This window comes from Globicephala melas, chromosome 3 (genome assembly GCF_963455315.2).
Source record: "Globicephala melas chromosome 3, mGloMel1.2, whole genome shotgun sequence".
Taxonomy (NCBI): Eukaryota; Metazoa; Chordata; class Mammalia; order Artiodactyla; family Delphinidae; genus Globicephala; species Globicephala melas.
Window position 1 is genome coordinate 814,848 of NC_083316.1, and position 20,538 is coordinate 835,385.

The 20,538-nt window shown below is 57.4% G+C and overlaps 1 protein-coding gene across 1 annotated transcript in view; it reads right to left on the reverse strand.

Annotated features, from left to right (window-relative positions):
* Positions 1 to 20,538, reverse strand: part of LPCAT1 (lysophosphatidylcholine acyltransferase 1) — a 48,285-nt gene that overhangs the window by 14,226 nt on the left and 13,521 nt on the right. Inside the window, exons 2-10 of the mRNA XM_030856527.2 lie at positions 17,206 to 17,348; positions 11,380 to 11,594; positions 8,979 to 9,091; positions 7,606 to 7,666; positions 7,254 to 7,312; positions 5,691 to 5,725; positions 4,786 to 4,840; positions 2,988 to 3,070; positions 540 to 665 (exon numbers count right to left, since the gene is read on the reverse strand). Of these exons, the coding sequence (XP_030712387.1) occupies positions 540 to 665; positions 2,988 to 3,070; positions 4,786 to 4,840; positions 5,691 to 5,725; positions 7,254 to 7,312; positions 7,606 to 7,666; positions 8,979 to 9,091; positions 11,380 to 11,594; positions 17,206 to 17,348 (890 nt within the window). The remainder of the gene's footprint in view (positions 1 to 539; positions 666 to 2,987; positions 3,071 to 4,785; positions 4,841 to 5,690; positions 5,726 to 7,253; positions 7,313 to 7,605; positions 7,667 to 8,978; positions 9,092 to 11,379; positions 11,595 to 17,205; positions 17,349 to 20,538) is intronic.

The window sequence follows — 20,538 nt, forward strand, 5'->3', positions numbered from 1 at the left end:
AAACAAAAAATGAGGGGAACATTCTTTTTCAATAAAATTACAAAATGCTGAAAATGGCAGATTTACTGTCATGTATTAAGACCCAACAAAACATTAAAACGATTCATAGACCAAGCAGCAGTCAGTCCTCGAGAAGAGAGGCTCTTCCAGGAGCTTGAAGGCACGAGTGTGCCCTGTGTGAGCGTCCGCACAAGCACTGACACCCCTGTGGGTGTGCGGGCCCCACCCTTAGGCAGGTCCTCAGGGGATGGCGGACGGTGGTGGCGGGTGGGGCGCGTCCCTAAAGAGACAGCCAGGGCCGACCATTCAGGGTTTAAGACACTTACTTCTGTGTGGAATTTGAAAAAAAGAGAAAAGAAAAAAACCCCAAACCTCAGAAAAAGCACCATTAATTATCTCGATCGCCCGCCACCCGTGACCTCCAGCTCGGTCACCAAGTGCCCAGGCGGAGACCCTGCGGTGGCCTGGTGGGCGTCTCAGGCGCCCACAGGAGCACTGCCTCCAACTGGGTGCTCGAGAGAAAGCAGCAGGGAACTCACCCCAGCCCCCTCACCAGCCTGGCAAACTCGAGAAGGCATGTGTCCGCGGGGAGACGAAGCTGGCCTTCCGCCAGGGCCAGCTGGCAGTCCTCAAACGTGTAGTCAGTTACGGAGACGCCCAGGGCCCTGCGGGAGAGAAGGGCACTGCCATCAGCCGGCCCCTCGGGGCAGCAGAGCGAGCGCGCTGGACGCTGAGGTGGGCGGGAAGGTGATGTTTAAAGGCCACGTTCAGGCGGTCCCCTGGTGGCCTAGTGGTTAGGATTTGCCACTTTCACTGCAGCGGCCCGGGTTCCATCCCTGGTCGGGGAACAGCCCTACATGCCTCGAGGTGTGGCCAAAATAGAAACAGACAAACAAATCAATAAATAGAATAGAGACCACGTTCAGCTAAACATAAAGGCTGAAGAGCTGGCCCCAAAGCTCAGTTACGCGGAACCTGGGGCCGCCCCGGCTTCGTGGTTAGCCTCTATCGCTGTGGTTTCCGCCCTCTAGGGAGCTAGCACGCATCTAGCGCCTTGAAGAGGACGACGCTGCCCGCACTGGTGCTCAGCTCAGCTCAAGTCATCTTTGCGGGCAGCAGGGGCCGCTGCTATCTGTGCTGGTACCACCCTGAAGTGAGAGGGAGAGTCAGAACCCAGTCATTCCAAGAGCGGCGTCAGATTTCAAGAAAAATGGCCTCCTGACTATCGTGGAAAGCGCGTTCATGGCAGGAAATTTACCACATACAGAAAACTGGCCCCCAAGCCCGCCTCCGTCACTGAAAGGGCGTTTACTCATTCCGATGGGACAGTCGGCCCTCCGGATCCGCGGTTCCACATCCAAGGACACGGGGGGCGGCTGCACTAGACTGTCTCACAGGAGGGACTCGAGCATCCTTGGGTTTTGGTCTCCGAGGGTCCGGGAACCAGCCCCTGGCGGGTACTGGGGCACCGCTATAGCTCCTTGCTGCCATGGCAACGCTGTGTGCGTCAGGTAATAAGGAAACAGCGAAGCTGAAGGCCTCTTTCCGGGGCTGCTAAGCTCCCCTTAGGAGCGCGTAGGCCTGGTCGCGTGGGGACGGACGCCAGAAGCGCCCCAGGAGCTCCCGGGCTATCCACAGGAAGGGGGACGGGGCTGGCTCAGGGCCGCCTGCAAAGCTGTCGGGACCCCGGCCCTTCCCGGGTGCAGCCCCGGTGTGACTAAAGACCAGGCAGGTGACGGCCCACGCCCGTGGTTCTGGCTGTGAGGCAAGGGGAGACCCGATGGGTTTCTGCCCTTTTCCACTGAACACGACGTGTCTCTGTTAACACCGATTATAGGATGCCATAGAAGTTTCTTTAGGATACATATTTAAAATATTTAGTAGTTAATTTGTCTGAACACGAACAACGACAACAAAAAATTACACCTAACCTGTCAGGCCTGCGACTCTGTGGGTATTATTTTCTTATCTAGAGGTTGATCAAGGGTGTCACTCACTGCCCTGACTTCCCAAACGCTGGGAGTTGAGAATCTCCCGCATCCCGGCAGCTCTGTGTCCGCATGTGGGATTCGGAGAAGGGGGGCCTGAGGGGAGCGGGCGCGTCTGGCTGGACTCCACTGCCGGCGCCTAACACTCTGAGGGCGCCTGGGCGGACTGAACGCCTGGCTGAGTTCAATTCACGTGTGCCGAGGTTAACGCACGACTTTGCTCAGCGTGTCTCACAGAACGCACTAGAGCGGGGACGACGCATCCCTCGTGAGGAGATGGACTTTCCCTTAGAAACTAAGTCGCGCCAGGCAGCCGTGTGCACCTCCCCACAGGTGACGCCGTCCGAGCACCCCTCCAGGCACCGCAGTGGCCGAACTCAGAGGCAGCCTCTGCCCCGGAGAAGAGAGGAGGGGAGGGAGGGGCTGGGACTGAGAGGAAGGGTGAAGGCACCTGGGGTCTGCGCTGAGGCTGCCAGGGCCCGAAACAAGCGGGAACTGCAGGGAAGTAGGAAGTGAGAATATTCCTAGCTACACACACACTGTGGTACGAGCAGCGCGAGATTAAGTGCACAAATACCACACTCAGCTCGGCGGGACGGAGGCAGAACCTTAGTAACGCTGTCTGGGTAGATGGCACGTGTCGAGGACGCACCAGCCCAGGCCCCGCTGCCTGTCTCCAAGGGACGCACACGGACGCAGCCCCCGTGGGGACTGCTGGCTAATGGGGACGTTTGCAATGTGCAGAATTAAGTGGCAATGAACCATCTTCCAAATGTTGAACAAGCAGAAACGTCCTCCAACAGGATCAGGAGACAATGCACGCAGCCAAGCACACGCTGGCCGATGCCCAGCCTAGGCTGGCTCCAGCCGCCTCCCCGACGCCGCTGACTGGCTTTACAGCGAGGCCACGGCACTGGCGGACATGGACCCTGGGTAACAAATACTCAGGGTGGCCAAGGGCACCGGGGCTTCCCCGCCGCGGAAGGGGCGCGCACTCACTCTGCCATCACGTGCCGCACGTTGCTGGCGTACAGAGCGGGGTCCTGCTTCTCCTCCTCCGACGGGGTGTACACGGGAAGGAACTGTGCACACAGAGACGCCGGTTACCCGCACGAGCACAAGACACTGCCCTCGCCCCCCCCCCCCCCCACCACGATGACAACCTGCTCCCGGACAAATCAAGACCTCTGTCAGAGCGCCCTCCACCGGCATCGTCTCTGGAGTTGTCACTGCTGCCCATGCACGCACACGTGTGTAAACTCACAACCCACCTTTCCTCAGCAGGAGCACCACTCCTCCGACACAGAAGCCAGAGAGTCGTGCTTACGACTTCGCACAGGGGCTTAGTCTTTGGAATCGAAAGAATCGCAGGTGTGCTTCCACTTCTAAAGTCTCAGTTTTGTGTTGCGGGTAACACGACAAATTATTTCCACTTGAAAGACTATTATTAGCTTTTTGACAACTACTGCATTTGCAGAATATAATAAACTGTCCCAGGAACGTGTGTCTCTGCGTGTTTTAAATAAGTACGTCTCACAGCCTGTGCCGACCCCCCATTGTAGAAAAGGAAAATGACCATCACCGAGCCCTTTTCTCTAGTATGGACATTCAAGAATACAGGAACATCCCCAAATCCTATCAGTTCTCATCGTATAATGCTAGTCTCTCGCTTACTGCTACCTTTTTTAAAAACTTTGTAAGTTGCAACAGTTCCTCATATCAGCACTGGCTTCTTGTAGGAGTGACGCAAAGAATTTAGAGTGATTTCACAAAGCCATACAGTTTCTTTCCAACTCTTCAAATTAGAAACCAGTCTGAAACAGAGCATCTTCCTGGGAGTCTCTCCCCGCTGCTGCCTCTCGGCCACCAGCAAACGAGCCACATAAAATACCGTGGGTTGCAGGCCAGCCACCCTTGGACCCGGGCCACGGCCCTTCCAGCCCAGTCCTTCATAATTAAGCGGCTTATGTTCTACTGAAGTGAATAAACCTGGCTGAAAGCCGGGCTCATTTGTAAATTCGGTATCACTCTGCAGTATTTATCAGAAGGTAGCAAATGAAATGCTTTAAGCTGTGTAAGACTCATCTCTCATGTTCGGGTGTAGGAGTAGCAGGTTAACTCCCCTTTGAAGAAAATAAACCCTATTCCTCATCCACTCAATTAAGTTTACAGGCTGCATGAATGTGACCATACTTATTTGAGTAGGGAGGACAGGTATTGTGACTTTGGAAACGGGCTGAATGCGGGGAGGCAGTCTACCTGGTCTGACCAAGTATTAAACAGGATAACAGTATGGTAAGTTTAGCAGTTCGATATCGGCAGTGTCAGCACTGGGTAGAAGTAGAAGCCAAAAGAATCAGTAATTGCAGGTATGCCCTTAAGCTATGCTAACCATAATAAAAGAATGACGGGCTTAGCTTCCTGTTGATTTTTAAAATCCTATCTGAATGGATAAACAGTCACGCAAGAGACACAAAGTTGATGCAAACCCCCTGGGAAGCACCTTTGAGGAGCCCTGCGAAATGGAAAAAGTTCAAAGCAAGACAGATGACGTATAACTTTGGATCTGTACAGATACCAACATGACGCTGTATAATATTATATCTACAGAGACCCCTATATATCATTGTATCCATATAACATTATATGTATAGAGACATCAAAATAACATTGTGTAACGCTGTATCTATAGAGACCACAATGTAACATTATAACAATACAGACAGAATAACATTGTATAACATGGCATCTGTATAAACTCCCACACAACATTGTGTAACACTGTATCTATACAAACCTCAATTTCCACTTGATTGTGAAACTGACACAACGTGAGCCACAGGATTTTCAACCTTAAAAATGAACGGATTTCAGCACTGGTTAAAAGCTTCCCAATTCCTTTTAGTTAAAGTCTCCAGACCCCGCTCCCCTGCAGAGAGCACCACCGAGCAGGCAATGCTCCTTCCCGAGGGGATGCGGCGCCTTCCTCAGCCTAAACCTGAACCTTAAACACACCGCTGAGTGACAAGGCTACTTTGATTAAACAGAAGCCGCCACTGAGCTTATTAAACACACGCACACCCGCCTGGCTGTGCCCTGTCTGACCTCCGGCTCAGGAGGTCTCGTCTACCCGACCCGGGCCCCTCCTGGCTGTCCCAGGCCCTACATCATGCCATCCCCATGCCCAGGCCACTGGGACCCTGAAGGATCCCCTTCCCAGACAATCCCCAGCTTCCGCCCACTCCGCCCTCCAGCCTCAGCACTGCCCCCCACCCCACCCCTGGATGCGCCAGGGGCCTCGGAGGGCTCTGCGTGGCCTCACCGCCCGGCCCTCCGCCTCCGAACGCCAGCCCACATGCCGGCGCCTGGACCCCCGTACGCCCCCAGCGGCCGCGCGGGAGGAGGCCCCACGCTCCCCTCTCCTCTCCGGGCCGACCGTGTGCAGCTGATCGCCGAGCTGACAGACACAGGCGGGAAGAGAAGTTCTCAGTTACGTTCCCGCCACGGCCCTGGAATCCAGGAGTGGGAAGAAGGCCAGCCTCGTGCAGCTAGCCTCCCTGGGCCAAACCGAACTGCCGCCCAGCAGCAGTGGCCCTGCGCTCCGTTTCTGCCTTTGCTAAAGTACGCAGCACAGCGGTCACTGGAGCGGGCCTGCTTTCCTGGGAGGACAGGACAAACAAGACAGGGCGGGGTCTGACTTACGCTCCGGGGCCTTGCCACGTCCAGGTGATGGTGTCCTGGGGGCAGGAAAGGAGCGATGAGTCAGGAAGGAAGCCCTGGGCGCCGCGCCCCTCCTCCTTGCCCGCGGGCATGCCGGCCTCGCCCCGCCCGGACCCCAGAGGCGCTGTCTTCCCTACCAGCCACGTCCCCTCTGGGGCAGGGGAGAAGGGGGAGCCCACCACCGCAGGTCCCCCCAGACTCGCTCACCTCTCCTCCCACGGCCCCGGGGTCACCCATCCCAGCATCCGCCCAAGACCCCGTCCTGCCCCCCTTCTGCCTCCGCCTTCTCCGGGCGCCCGGGGCAACTTCAGTCCACACCCGGACCTGCTCTGTGCTCTGCAGGCCCCGCCCTGCCCATCACCACCACCTAGCCAGGTGATGCTGTTGGCAGCCCCGTTCCAGCTCCACACCCACTTGAGCCCCCAGGGTCCCCGCCTGGACTCTCGGTCAGAGACGCGCCCCCGATGGGGGCAGGGAGCACGGAACAAAGCCACAGGGCCGCATCTCCCCCACCCCGTGCCTGCCCGGGGTCCCACGGGAACATTTCAGATGCCCTCCATCCTCAGCCACCGTGGTGAGGACCGTGGGTGACACATGTGCTGCTTCTGCCCTGACACCGGTCACCCACCAGGGCTTCCTTCTCTCGCAGGCCTGACACCCACCTGCCCCCTTATGGCTCCTGGAAACCCACCTGCCACGGGGCGTCCCACACGCAGTCCCCAGCCCGGCCCCCTCCACGCAGGTCGGTGCTCAAACCTTAGCCAGCCGAAGAGCACGTGACACAGACTGTGAGCGCAAGGCGGGGGTCACCGTTCCCCGAAGAGCCCAGCGCCGTGCTTCCAATACGCGGATGCAACAAACTTAAAAAGGGGAAAATCTAGAATCCTACACACAGGTGACGGATTCTCATTCTCAGAAGCTGGCTAGCGAACGCACCTCTTCAGAGCTGTAGGAACAGCTGTGTCTGCCGGCCCGTGCGGCTGCCACTTCTGACTGGCGCTCACACACTGGGCCTGTCCACACCCATGGGCACACGGTCAGTGCACTGACCTTGGACCCCAGGGCCCTGGCCCGGAAGAGGGAGGGCTGAAAGCCTCTGGTGCCCACAGATGTCACACGGGGGTTACAGGCAGGGCGGCCCAGGAGGAGTGCCCACAGGCACCAGAACCTCGTCCGGGCCCCCCACCCTGCGAGCTGAGCTGGGGCCCGTCCAGATCACCTTTCTGCACCTGGCAGAGGGACCACGGAGGTACTTAGCCTCTTTCCCTCCTGCTGCCAGCCTCTGGGAATTAAATATTCTCAGTTTTAAAGTGTCCCAGAGTGCGAGCTGGGAGGCAAGAGCCACTGGGGACCCGGGGGCCTCACACCTACACGTCAGGCTCAAGGAAGGGCCAGGGCTTTGCGATCCATGAAAGCGGGACTTGTGAGCTAGTGCTGGGGAGTGTGGCAGAGTGCCAGGGTAGATGGAGACAATGTCCTGAGATACCGGGCAACTCTCAGGCCCAGGAAATTCACTGGACATTCGTGCCAGGGAAACACACTCACCAGTTTGTTTGGGTACCGCAAAACCACCGGCTGGACGGGAACTCCTGGGATAAACGCACCTGCAGAGGGAGAAAGGGACACCTCTTATCTCCATGGCAGCAAGTCCCCTGCCCATACTTCCCGTGTGGGTCTCAGAACAAAGTGGGCTTCTCTGACAGGCCTTCCCGGTCAGCGGTCATTCAGTGCTGGGCAGGTTTCCTCAACATCTGTGCCAGCCGTGGACACTCAGAGAAAACCCCAGGGTCACAGGAAACAGGCACAAGGGCATCTCCTGGGTGAGGCGCTTTGGTGGGAGTGAGGGTCTCCCCCACCTTCTCGAGGCAGAAAAGAAATAATTAAGAAAACTACTTACCAGGCTTGAAGGTAATTAGGCAGGTCCTGTTGGTACAAGTGCCTTCTGGGAAAATCATTATCTTGAAATGGAAAAAAAAATCAGCATCAAAGGGACAGTTCCGAGTTCACAGGGGCCAATTTCACAACCTATTTCCTCCAGTCCTGATGTGACTTAGGCACTTTAATTATATTCAGTTGAAAAAGTTAAGATGCATACAGAAGGCTTCAGTAATTTCCCTTCTGACTGCTGGTTCGACTAAAACCTGGAAGCAACGCAGGTACGCGAACAGCGCGTGCCTCCTTGGGCGGTGGGATATGTGAACAGGTGGCCTTAGCGCCCACCTGCAGCTGCTGTGCGGACGAGATCCCCCTGCCTGGGGCCGGCAGCCACGAGCACAAGGCAGGACGAAGGTGCAGCGATGGAGAGCCCGTGGCTGAGTACGGGACCTGGGGTGGGGTCGGGGAGAGGCTGGGGCCGGGCCAGCAGCGCAAACACCCATAGCATCGGCGGCGGAGTAACGCCTTCCTCACCAGGACCTCCAGTCACTCCAACTCCTACTGACTTCCATCAACATAACGTAAGCTAACTTTCCCCTGCGTGGTGGAAAATACAGCCCGTGAGGCTGCTTTCAATCCTGAGCCCCAGAGAAAGATCATCTCCAAGGGGCACCGAGTCAGCGTGGGACCGACCCCAGCACGCCTGCGGGTCAGGCAGGTGAGCTGAATGGCGGAGGGGCTCAACCTGTTCTTGTGTGGATGGCAGCTGGAGGCCCCGGAAGCACAGCCCCCAAAGGGCTGCCCGTCCTCGGGCACGGGTGCCACAGCAAGGCCTTCGATGTCTTCCGAGCGGCCAGAACCCAGAGTCCTGTGGGACCTCCGGCTTCTCGAGGTCGGCTCGAGTGAAAAGAAAAACTACACACACGCAGCGTAGGTCGAACGCACCCACAGCTAACACTGGCCGAGGCCCCTGCTCCCCGGCCCGGGGCAGCCTTCCCGATGCCCCGAGGGAACCGGACGCGCCAGACAGACAAGCCCGGAACTCTTAGAAGCAATGGGGTGCACCTTGCAGCCTAAGGCAGTGTTCAGACGTGAGACCATGCTGACCCCAGGGTCAGGGCAGCTGGCTCTTTCCGACACACAACTTAAAAGACGATTCGGGAACTTGAGATGCATGAGAATCGTTTCCCCCATTTCTTTTATTTTTAAAACGCCGGAACCCGAACTACCTGATAGTCGGCACGTTCTTGGATTTGCACTCATCGAAAATAAAACGCAACGCAAGGAACCCAGCCTCCGGGGAAAGCAAGCTCTGGCCCTCGTGCTTCCCCTTCCCCTCCAATCCCTAAGGTCGCCTCTAGGAGAACCGCTGAGAACGCAAGCAGCGCGGCACACCTGCGGCCACTTCCCGCTGGACTGCGCCCTCCTCTTGATCACTTCCACCGTCTTCCTGCGCGAATCCTGGTCCATCCGGGACACGAACACCGGCCGGATGTACTTTATCAGAGCTGAAAGAGAGGGGGGCGGTGCTTGTGTTGCGGTGCTGCTCACAGCGCCCGGTGAGAGGTGAGCCCCCAGAGGTGCCCCGAGGGCTGTGCCGTGGCGCAGGCAGGCAGGCAGCCAGCCAGCGCGGACCACGAGGGATCGGGGAGGGGGGGCACTGAGGCTTCAGTGGACTTAGAGGATGGCCAGAAGCCCTGCAAACTGCGGGGCCCACAGTAACAACTCCAAGCGTTCTCAGATGACAAATCAGGAGAAAGAGACAGATGGGGCTGACCCCATGGGGCGTGGAGAGCCTTTGGTCACCCGTGTCACTGGTGGGGGGCTGTGGGGGGGGAAGTGGGGAGGCCCCAGAGCCAGAAGGGCCTGGGGCACGTGGCTCAGACCCCACCAGCCTCGCTGCGGGCTGAACTGTGTCCCTCAGAGACACAGGCTGACGTCCTAGCCCAGGTGCCTAGGACTGACTTCGTTTGGAAACAGGGGCTCTGCAGATGCCGTCAAGTTCAGATGAGGTCACACTGCGCTGGGGTGGGCCCTGATCAGTGACTGGTGTCCCCGTAAGGAGGAGAGAGGGAGAGATCGCCACGTGATGACAGAGGCAAGGACGGGGTGATGTGGCCATGGCCGGGGGAGGCCCAGGAGAGCCGGGACCACTGGAGACCGGAGGGCGGCCTGGGATGGACTCTCCCTTGGGACCAACCTGCCGACACCTTGATTTTGGACCTCTGGCCCCCGGAACAGTGAGAGAATATACATTTCTGCAGTTTTGAGCTCTGTGGTCTGTGCTGCTTTGTCACGGCTGCCCCAGGACACTCACACAGACCCCATTCCAGCAACACACACACGGCCCCCAACACGCGTGTGAGGTCAGGGCTCCCTGACCGAAGCTGATGGCGATACCCAGCCCACTGGTCCTCTCGAACGAGGATGTAAAGGCGGGAAGATACTTCTTAGAAAACTTTGCACTGATGGCAGGCAGAGGCCGTGGAAGTTGGTCCCTCCTGGGCCGGTGAGGCCACGTCCCCACCTGCTCTGCCCCAGGGCCACACCTCGCTGGTACCAAGATGAGCTCTGAGCTTCTTTTCTGAGCATTTCTGTTACTTGTAAAGAGTAATATTTCATGACTTACGTCTTGGAGGTCTTCCGAAAAGCAAAGAAAAACCATTTTAAAAAAGAATAAAATCCTATCTAGTTGGGTCCATGGCGCTCACAAAATCTAAGTGGATCTCAGTGATAGTTTTTCCCACGTCTCGAAACATTCTGCTTCTTCACCAAACTGGAACTCTTTTATCCTTCCGCACCAATTACTCCTGATGCTGCTAAAAAATGACCACGAGAAGGAAAGGGAGGTTCGGTGGAATCACCCAGAAGGATGGGGCGCAGGGAAACAGGCGAGCCCAGCGACCGGCCTGGCCGAGCACGGCGCCGCTTCCCAGGGGGCGAGGGGGAAGGAGGCCGGCTCACCTGGCGGGGGTGGGTTTTACCGGTCAGAGCTACTCTGTCTACACGGCAAAGAGAAGAAAGTGGATGAGGAGGCTTTTCCCAATTCCTGGACGGACGCGAGGCCCAAGGCGCGGAACCCCGAGGGCTCTCTGGACCCAGGACGGCAGGGGTCCCCGACTGCGCGTGTCCGTGGGGACCCCACCCGAGTCCCACCTGAGAACTGCACGCTTCTGAGGACAGAAGGGACACGCAGTCTCTGTCCCGCGAGCCCCGAGCCCGGACAACAAGGGCCCGATGCCCGCTTCGCCGAAAGGCCGCGGGCGGCTCTGTGGTCAAGACATTTGAAGCGGTGGGTAAATGCATGGGAGGGGCAGGAAGGAGCCTCCCCTGGAGCCTCCGGAGGGAGCGGGGCCCTGGGGCACCTTGATGGCAGGCTTCTGGTCCCGGAGCTGGGAGAGGACGAATTCCTGTGATTTTAAGCCCTCAGCTTTGGTGACGGGTTACGAGGTCTCAGGACGCTCATACGCCTGGATTTACGGTACAGAAACTAACTCAATGGGACAGTTACCGAGCTGTCCCCAACTTCTAGAGCTTCTGTGTGATGAGGGTGACACGTTCTTCTTAGAACTTCAAGGAGCACTTCAACACCTCACAGCCAAGGGCACTTGCGTGTTCATAAAAAATGAAAATCACAACAATATCACAGAAGAAATCACAGAAAAGAAAACAGGGATGCAAGGCCCGATGCCTATTTCACGTGGGTATGAGCTGCGTGGGCGTGGCTGTGCTGCCACCGTGACCCGGACTGGCCGCCACTGGGGCTTCACTCCCAGCAGGACAGGGGCTCACTCACTTCCCCATATCGGGATGTCCCTGCTCTCCGCCTTCATCACGATGGAGGACATCGTCATGGTGACGGGGATGGCATCGAAGTAGGAGGAGTGCGGTGCCAGGGTGAGGATGGCGGCCTCGGCGGGCAGCGCCCGCCGCCCCTTCACGGCCACGCGGTGGAAGCCGCCGGCAAACCACATGGTGCGCATGATGGCCTTGAGCAGGACGTCCACGACCCTGCAACAGAAGCGCAGCTGTCAGACCCAGGCCTGGCGGGGGACGCAGCCCCACTGCCCACGCCCCATCAGGGACTGTGCCAGTCCCAGGGGACCTGCCGCCGCTGTCACTGAAACACCCGAGGAGGGAAGGGAAGGCGGCTGTGCTTTCCTCCCTCCGACTGCGCGCGTGGGCAGCAGAACGCTGTCGCATCCGTTCACTCAGGAAAACGGAAGCCGCCTCAGCCCCGTTACGGGGACAGCAGCATGTGAGAAGGGAGGCCCCCAGGACAGAACGCGAGACGCAGACACGTCGGGTGAGCTCTCAGCATCCTAAGGATATAAGTTTTAAATGAAAAGAAATCGTCGGCACCTAAAATGCGCACTGAAATGTGGAGAGGCGGCAGAGCTGAGGTCAGGGGCAGGGACGCGCTGGGCGAGCCCCACCCTCGCCTCCCACAGGCGGCCTCAGGCTCCGGGATGCAGCCTTCTCCGGATGAAACTAGATGGACGATCAACTTGGAAAACACAGTAAAAATCAGGCTAGATTAACTGAATTTGCTTCTTATTTATTCTTTTTTAAACACATGAGAACGTAAGCATCTAAACCTGCACATTCCCTTTCACGGGAATCTCTGACGCTACAAACCAGATCACTGTTCACGTCCCTGAAACCGCGGTGAGTGACGGCCCGGCGGGCGGGGGACGGCAGGCCACGCACCCGAGTCCTTGGGAGAAGGACCCATGTCTCGCTGTGCTGCTGGGCTACGTGGGCGATCACATTGGGCAAAAGCCACTGCATAGAAGCACAGGAGCCTCAATCCTTACTGGACTGATTTCCCAAGGGGCTTAACAACCCTCGCAAGAGAATTCCCAAGACGAGCCCCGACAGGTCTGAGCAGGTCTCTGAAGCGGCACCGCGCCTGCAAGGAGCCACCGGGAAACGACCTCCTCCGACCACGGGCAGGCCCCGCACGGTCAGTCGCCCACGCAACGCGGGGCCACGCTGGGCGCTGCGTCTAGAGCTAGGCGACCACAAAGCGCGCACTTCCATCGCCTGTTCTGCTGCACAGTTTTAAATGCACTTCTCTGCATGCGTGTTATTCTTCACGATAAAGTCATGTACAAAAATAAAAGCCAATGGATGTCAGCTGATGCACAAGGAGAAAGAAGCAAGACTGCGGGGGAGGCTGCAGTGGGAGCGCAGCCAGTCCCAGGAAGGCAGGTCCAGGAGGAGAGCTGGTGAAAAGGGGGCCAGATCTCAGCCCCTCCATCGGAGACACACCCGCCACCTCTCGGGTCCAAAGGTCAAACAGTGACCGTGATGTACAGGGACAGGAAAAACCAAATCTGATAATTCTCTAAGGTCTTGGAGGAATTCTGTCCCCAAGCTGCCTGTGGGGAAGAGATGCCTATGGGTGTGGGTACCGGCCTCAGAGCAGAGCCCCGGCCACTGCCCAGTGCAGGGCCAGCACCACGGTCCCCAAGGCAAGGGCACCAGTGACACCGGAGATGCCAGAGCTTCTCCAGGGGAAGGGAATCGGGAGACAGGTCTACATGCTCAAGGGCAGGGACCTGCACCCCGACTCCATCTGTCGTTCATCACACAGGTGGACACCTCAGACTTGGACGTGTGGGCAGAACCAGCTACATGATGGATAAGAGGAGTATGACCCTGAGGAGACCCGAGGGCAGGCATCGGAAGAGACGTGTAAAAATCCACACGAATCGGGACATTACAGTGCCAGGAGAGAGGGATGCTCTGAAAAGGTCCAGAGGACAAGAAAAAGAAAATACTCTTGCAAATCAAAAGTCTCATGCAGAAATACCGGTTCCCTAAGAAGGCTCAAAAACGCGGAGAAGGGGACCTCCCAGAACATGCAGGAAAAAGAAAAGGACGGAACTATCAGATACAAAGAAAACAGTTTCTCAGAGTTGAAGAAAGACCCAGATCTCCAGCACCATCGCAAGGTGCTCAGCAGAATGAATTTTACGAAGAAGACTCATGTTATTTCCTTTGAGAATTTTTCAAATTTCCAACGACAAAGAGAAGACTTTAAAACCTCCCAGAGAGGAACAAACGGGTTTCTAGCATCAAAGCTGCAGGTGTCAGCAGCGCATCTCCAAAGCTCTGGGGACGCATGACGTGAAACCTGCAATTCTATACCCAGTCACACTACCCACCAACACAGCGGAGAGAATAAAGACATTTCCAGACACAAGATGTGAATGAGTTCCTCCTGCACATCTTCCTTCTGAGAACCCAATACTCCAGAAAATCTTGGAACAAAGACAAAGAAAACAGGCCCAGGAAATGCAGATCATGCCTGAGAGCGCAGCAGAAGAGAAACACACGCCACGCAGCGGCCAGGGCCCCGGACCCTCCGGGAGGAGAATGAATCCCAGGCAGCGGCCGCAGGACTCTGGGGGTGGAGAATTTTGAGGCTACACTCAGGGCTCATTATTCTCTTGGTTAACAGGCAAAATAAAATCGGAAATTCTGTGAAATGGAAAACACAATACAAGAAGTAAAGTTCAGACTGTACTTCACAAAGCAGGCAGATGTGCAGGTGACTTTGGAAACCGTGTGAGAGAGAAGCACATGGTGATGCCGCCCACCACCGTCACCCACCGCGGGGCCCCGCGTGCGCAGACGCGCAGGCCGCCCGGTGCCCCTCGGGGTTGGGGTCCGACCCCGACAGGCCCAGAGCTCATGGCTCCTTCCCCAGGGTGACAGAGGCAACGGCAGAAAAGCCACACACACGTGCGGAGGGCGTCTGCAGGCCTGCCCTCGGCCACCCCCCCTTCCCCACCACTTTGCCGTAACCACCAACTCGCGTCACTCCAACGAAGGCGAGAAACGCCACCAGCATACACGTGGCGACTCAGAGTCGTCATGGAGATGACCCAGGGATGGACGTCCCCACACGGGGCACTCAGGAAAGGGCATCCTCTGCGATGGACCGACTCACGTCACCCCACATTCCTGTGCTGAAGCCCTGACCCCCAACGTGACTGTATCTGGAGCTAAGCTCCAGTGAGGTCCCGGGGTGGGACTCTGATCCAGGGGACCGGTGTCCTTACAGGAGAGGAAGAGGTCTTGCCTGCGAGGACGCGGCGTCTGCAGGTGGACGGAGGTCCCGCCACGAGCCGTGGCTGCTGCCCCTGACCTCCCACTTCAGCCTCTAAAACCGTGAGAAACGAATCCTGCTGTCTGAGCCCCGCCGTGGTACCCGGTTATGACGGCTGAGCTGACCCTCCTGAACCCTGAGTCGGCCAAGGGCCAGGGCCTGCAGGACTGGTCAGCAGTGTCTCCTGCCCTGCCTGGTTGGGTTCTGTAAGAAGTTTTTACAACACTCTGTGTTTTGAAACACAGAGTCTTAGGCGAAATTGTGTCGTTCCTCCTCTCGTTGAAAACCCAAGATTTTATTTTAGGAAGGTCTGACTGACGTTAACTTATATTCAGCAAAAATCCTCCCTGATCAAAACAAAACTCTGCTCAAAACCGCACAGCTGTGCCTGGCGTGAACCAACCCAAGGCCGCAGCTGATGACGTGACGTCCTCTACTCGGAGTCCTGCTACTGTAAACTTGTTTCCTCCTAACTCCCCGTGTCCCAAACTCAGGACCTGCTGTCACTGTGTTTCCTTTGAGGAGCTCGGGGCCGGGTGTTTGTTCTTGCTTCCATGGAGCCCAGGGCTGTGCACCGAGTTCCCGAGAAACACTGCTGTGTGGAGAGCCCGTGGGCTGCAGGGGGTGGGAATTCAATGTGGGCGGCATGTGCAGCGGGGGTACATGCCAGTGCACATATAAACACACACATATGCGCACACACTCACACGTACACAAACACACACGCATATACATACACACGTATACACACAGACACGCCCATACACACATATACTCGGGACGACGCTCAGGCTCTGCGTACCTGAGCACCCAGAGCTCCCGGGAACCTTAACCCCACATCTCCCCACGTGGGGCACATCAGGTGTGCACGTCACACACACACGCACACACACACGGTGCCTCTGTGAAGCGAGCGGGCTGTCGGAACTAAAGTTGGCTGTGGCCCATTTATCACCCGATGAGACCAAGTACATTACCGCAGACAAGAAAAGCTACAGGGAGTCAAAACAGGGAAACCGAAACAGCCCAGAGTCACCTGTTTTGAAAAGACAGACGCCGAGGTTGTGCGAGGTTTCTTCCTTCGTGGGAGAGGACAGCAGGGAGGCAGGGGAGCCCAGCCCCAGAACAGAGCGGGGGGAACAGGGAATTAAGACGCTTTTGATCAAATCATTCGTAATTTGTAAAAAACTACAAAATCTCTGCTTTCTAGCTCTGGGTCCTCAACCAAGTGAAAACTGAAATTCTGATTCCGATTTGGTCTGGATTTACTTGGCTTGATTATATATTTGATACCAAATTCATATTTTACAGTTAAAACTTTAAAAAAAAAAACCCAAATCTCAAGGTAAAGCATGATTTCCAAAGAGATTAGAAAACCCAGCTGTCTATGCACTCGTTCACTTTTTCATTCATTCATTCACTGACCCATTCATTCATTCATTTGGGAGAGACTTTCCTGTCCCTCAGGCCAGGCTCCGTGCAGGGGGCACACCCACGGAGACAGCCACGTCTACCTTCTGGTTTCTAGGGAGGGGGAGAGACCATGGTTCACTTGAAACTGGGGATGGTCTGAGGACGTGAAATGTTACCACGAGGAGGGTGAGGGGTCCCCAGGCACCATGCTCGTGAAAGGCTCAGAAAACCCTTGAACCTTAACCGGCTGTCTCTGCCCTGCATGTAACTGCTGTTCTGACCATGGCACGTGGGCAGCGGGGAACCAAGGTCCGGGATGGGCGCCCGTTTCCACAGCCTCTCAGGGCATCAGCATTCCAGCAGCTCAGACACTGGGAGAGAAAGGAGGGGCCTGAGCTGGTCCATAAACCTTGCGGGCCGGGCAGCAGGTAGTTTAGGCTTTGTGGGCCTGTGGCCTTGGCCACAGTGACCCCTGCCCTCCAGGACAGCAGCCCTGGATGGTGTACAAATGAACGGGCAGGGCTGCACCCCAAGAAAACCTCATTCACAAAAACAGGCTGCAGCCGACCCCCGGCCCTGCGCTAAACTAAGAACACTTCTGTTCTGAATAAACCGTCCAAGGACCTTAGGATTGATCGGAGATGCAGACACAGGAGGTGGCCAGCAACCTGGTTTTATGACCGGAACGGTGTCTTCTAACACACTGGAAATACTCACCAAAATCCTTCCCATAGCTCAACGTTTTCCTTCACTAGAAACGGCGTGTAGTTTGAGTTAAGGGACAGCTTTAGGTATTTAAATACACAAGAACATGCTGTGGTTTCATGTCCTCTTGTGAGGCCCCTGTTGGATCTTCACTTAAGGTGGATTCACACGTCCATCCACACGAAGCAGAGACCACACCAGCGGCAGCAGGCTGACATGCGGCCTCGAGGGCAGCGGACAGGCAAGCGCGGGACCCCTGTGCTCAGGGCACAACACGGCGGCCACTCGGCTTGCGGGGCCCTGGAGGGAGCCTCAGGGCAGGATGCTGGCAGGGGGAGCGCGGGCCTGCAACACCCCCCAGGGCCCCCACAGACGTGCACTCACCTCCGCCACAGGGCCAGGGGTTGCTCTGGTTCCTGCTCAGCGGATCCCAGCGAGGCCACAAGCGCCAGGGGCCAGGCGAGCAGCATCATGACGGCGGCGACCAGCAGCCGGATGGGAAAGAGCGTCAGCGTCATGACGGCCACCTGCGGGGACAGGGCACGGTCACGCGCGGGACTGTCCTCTGGGCTCCTCGCGCCGCCCCGGCACCCGCCTCCCGCGGACGCTGCGGCCCAGTCCCTCCTACAGCCACCGAGGGGACGCCTGGGGTCGGGGTGCTCTCCTGGCCGACGGCGCTCCGCCCACTCCCAGCACCCCCCGCAGGCAGCCCCGCCCCCGAGCCCCCTCCTCAGCGCGCCCAGCAGCCCCTGCACACAAGGATGCTTTCACGGGGCCACAGGCACAGAGCTGGCAGGACTGGGCTCAGACCACAAGGAAGACGGGGACTCGGAGACTCTCCAACCCCAGGAAGTCACAGACGGGATGGGGGCCCAGCAGGGAGGGAGGGGGCGTCCAGAGCCACGGGCCTGGTCCGGTGGACGCGGGGAAAGCAGGCTAGGGCTCCGTGGGGGGGGGCAGGCCCTGCGCACGAGGGGGACACACGGTGGACGGGCAGCTGTGGCTGAGGCGCCAGCACTTCTGCAGGCAGTGATGTTCTGGCTCCACGCTGGGGGTGGGGGACATTCAGGAACAGCGTGTTTGTGATGAACTTGATCTCAGGCGGTCGATTAGAAAATAGGGGAGCGGAGGGATGACAAGACAAAACTCACGGAGCCTTACAACCAACAGAAATGAGTTTTTGATTATTTGCAAGAAAATACACTTGAAATACGTAGGCTTGGTGCACAGGAGACAGGAAAGACGGGAAGAGACCCAGGTCCGTGGTACCGTGTCCAAGCTGCTCACCCCACCACCCGCCACGCCCGTCTCTGCCGCCTGCAGGCCTGCACGCTGACCGTTCCCTGATTCTCTGGGGTCTCCACCAAGGCCAGCGCTGCCCGACAGGAATACAACGCGGGTCACGTGTGCCGTTTTACATTTTCTAGCAGCCATGTTTAAAAACACAAAGGTGATGAAATTAATTCAACATGCAGTTTATTTAACCCAACACGCCTAAAATACCATCATTTCCGCACGCACGTAGCACAAGGCGTGGACGAGCCAGTTCACACTATCCTCATCACGTACAGGGCATCCGGCGTGTTCTGTGCTCATAGCACATCTCATTCACGCGCCACATCCTAGGTGCCCTACAGCCACGTGTGGCCTGTGCCGCCCACGCTGTGGGTCCAGATCTCCATGTGCTGTGACGATGGTGACTCTGAACGGCCTCTCCCCCAGCCTTCAGGGGCTAGGGTCCCCTGGCTGAACCTCTGGTTTCAGCACAAGGTGGAACAGGGCCGGTGACCCCGGATCTGTCGTGGCCGCCGCTGGGGACAATGCTTCCTGTTAAATGGTGGTGGTGGGGGCTCTGCTCCAGGGGGTCAGACAGAGCAGGAACGTGCTGGCGGGAACGTGCCTCCCACCCCGGGTTTTCTAAGCGTCTTGTTTTGGGGTCAGCGTGAACGGGGTGAATGTCACCACAAGTCTTCCCTGCGGGATAATTACGTGCTCATCTGTCACCCTGTCCACGTGACCCATGGCAGCCACGGCTTCTCTGGTGTCACAACCTCGGTTCCAGCGCTGGGAAGCCACCTCTCTTAAGGCCTCGCCGGGTTTGTTTGCCAACACGCGTCTGGAAGGCGAGCCTGGTCACGTCCCCCGCTCCGCCGTCCTCGGGTCCTGCGGTCACCACGCCAGACACCAGCGCACCTCGTTGGAGGAATTCCTACGGAGCCTCCTGATGGCTGTTCCAGTGCTTTTCATCGTTTATCTAGATTTCCTATTTTCTGGAGTTATTTCAGTGTTTCTGTCAGGGAGGAAATCTCTGGGCGTCCTCAGCAGGCTTCTCCTCCCACCCGACTCCCCATCGTGCATTTTCAGGATAATCGTGCGAACCGCTGCCCTGAAGTTACATCAACCCTGCCCCGATCTAGGCGTCGTTCATAGCGTTTGTGCTTCTGAGACCCTTCAGGCCCGTGCTGACAGACAGCCCTCCCCTTCGCTAATCTGTTCACAGAACCACTTGCGCATTTGTTCCTCATCTCTGCTGTGACCTATTCAGTCGCATTGATTTTGTATCTTATAGGGGCCTCTCTCTTCCACTCTGAGTGTACCCTAATGTTCTTTCTAACTTCTTGAGGAAAGAGCCTGGAGCATATTTTCAGAAATACCTTATTTCCCCCAAATTCACATGGAGAAGGCAGCTTTCTCTAAGGACTTTAATTCAATCCCACAGGTTTTAAAATGTAGCCTTTCCTTCATTTCAAAACATATCCTCTTCCATCCTTGCTGTTGTAACTTTGCTGCAGAGACACCCCACCTCCTCGCTGGCGGGGCGCTGCCTCTCGGTCTGCCTGTCACCTCGACGGCCCAGAGCTCCGGCTCCGGGGGCTGTGCTGGGAGCCCCGCGTACCCGCTCGTCCTATGACCCGTGGCCGCTGCTCCTCCAGGTTGCAGGGCAGCTGAGTCACTGGATACTTTGCGGTGTGTCCCCATAAATGGACCCTAAAGCCGGTGCCCGTGCCTTAGACAGAATGGCAGGCAGCAAAGTGCCGGACAGGAGCTCCGGGGCCAGCACGCTCAGAGCACTCACGGGTCGCGGACACGCCCCGACTGTGCAGCCACATTCCATGGCCAGGACGGCTGCTACTGCAGGTAACAGAAGAGAACAACAGATCTCAGGGCTCCAGAAAGAGCACCCAGTTTCCCCACGGCTTCTGAGGCCCCGGGGAGGCAGCACCCCAGTCTGTCCGGACCAACTGGGGTGATGACGAGGCGTGAAGGGGTGACCCTGGAGTCGGGGCAAGTGCACGGTTCAAACTGCTGGTTGACGAGCGGATGGCTTCCCGCAAGCTGGCTCGCCGGCCACTCCCCGCGGACAAGACGCGACCACATTTGCCTCGCAGAGGATGCATCTCTGTGTGCCTCGGGGAGGCGGTCCTGGTGTCTGAGTTTTGCAGCCAGTGGGGAAAGGACGTGTGAGTGACCACACAGCCTCGACCCTCGGCAAACAGGCAGGCCTCCCACAGACGAGATGGGCAGGTACCAACGGAACGCGCCGGGGTGGGGGGGCGGGGTGGGCAGGAAGCACGCGGGGGCCATGGAAATTGCTTGGAGGAGGCGGGTCCCTTCAGGAGCCCACGGGGGGTGGGGGGACCAGTCTCCTGAGATGTTGCCCACAGCTTCAGCCCTGGGCCATCACCGGGGGCCCATCACCCTCAAAAGTGCCAGATG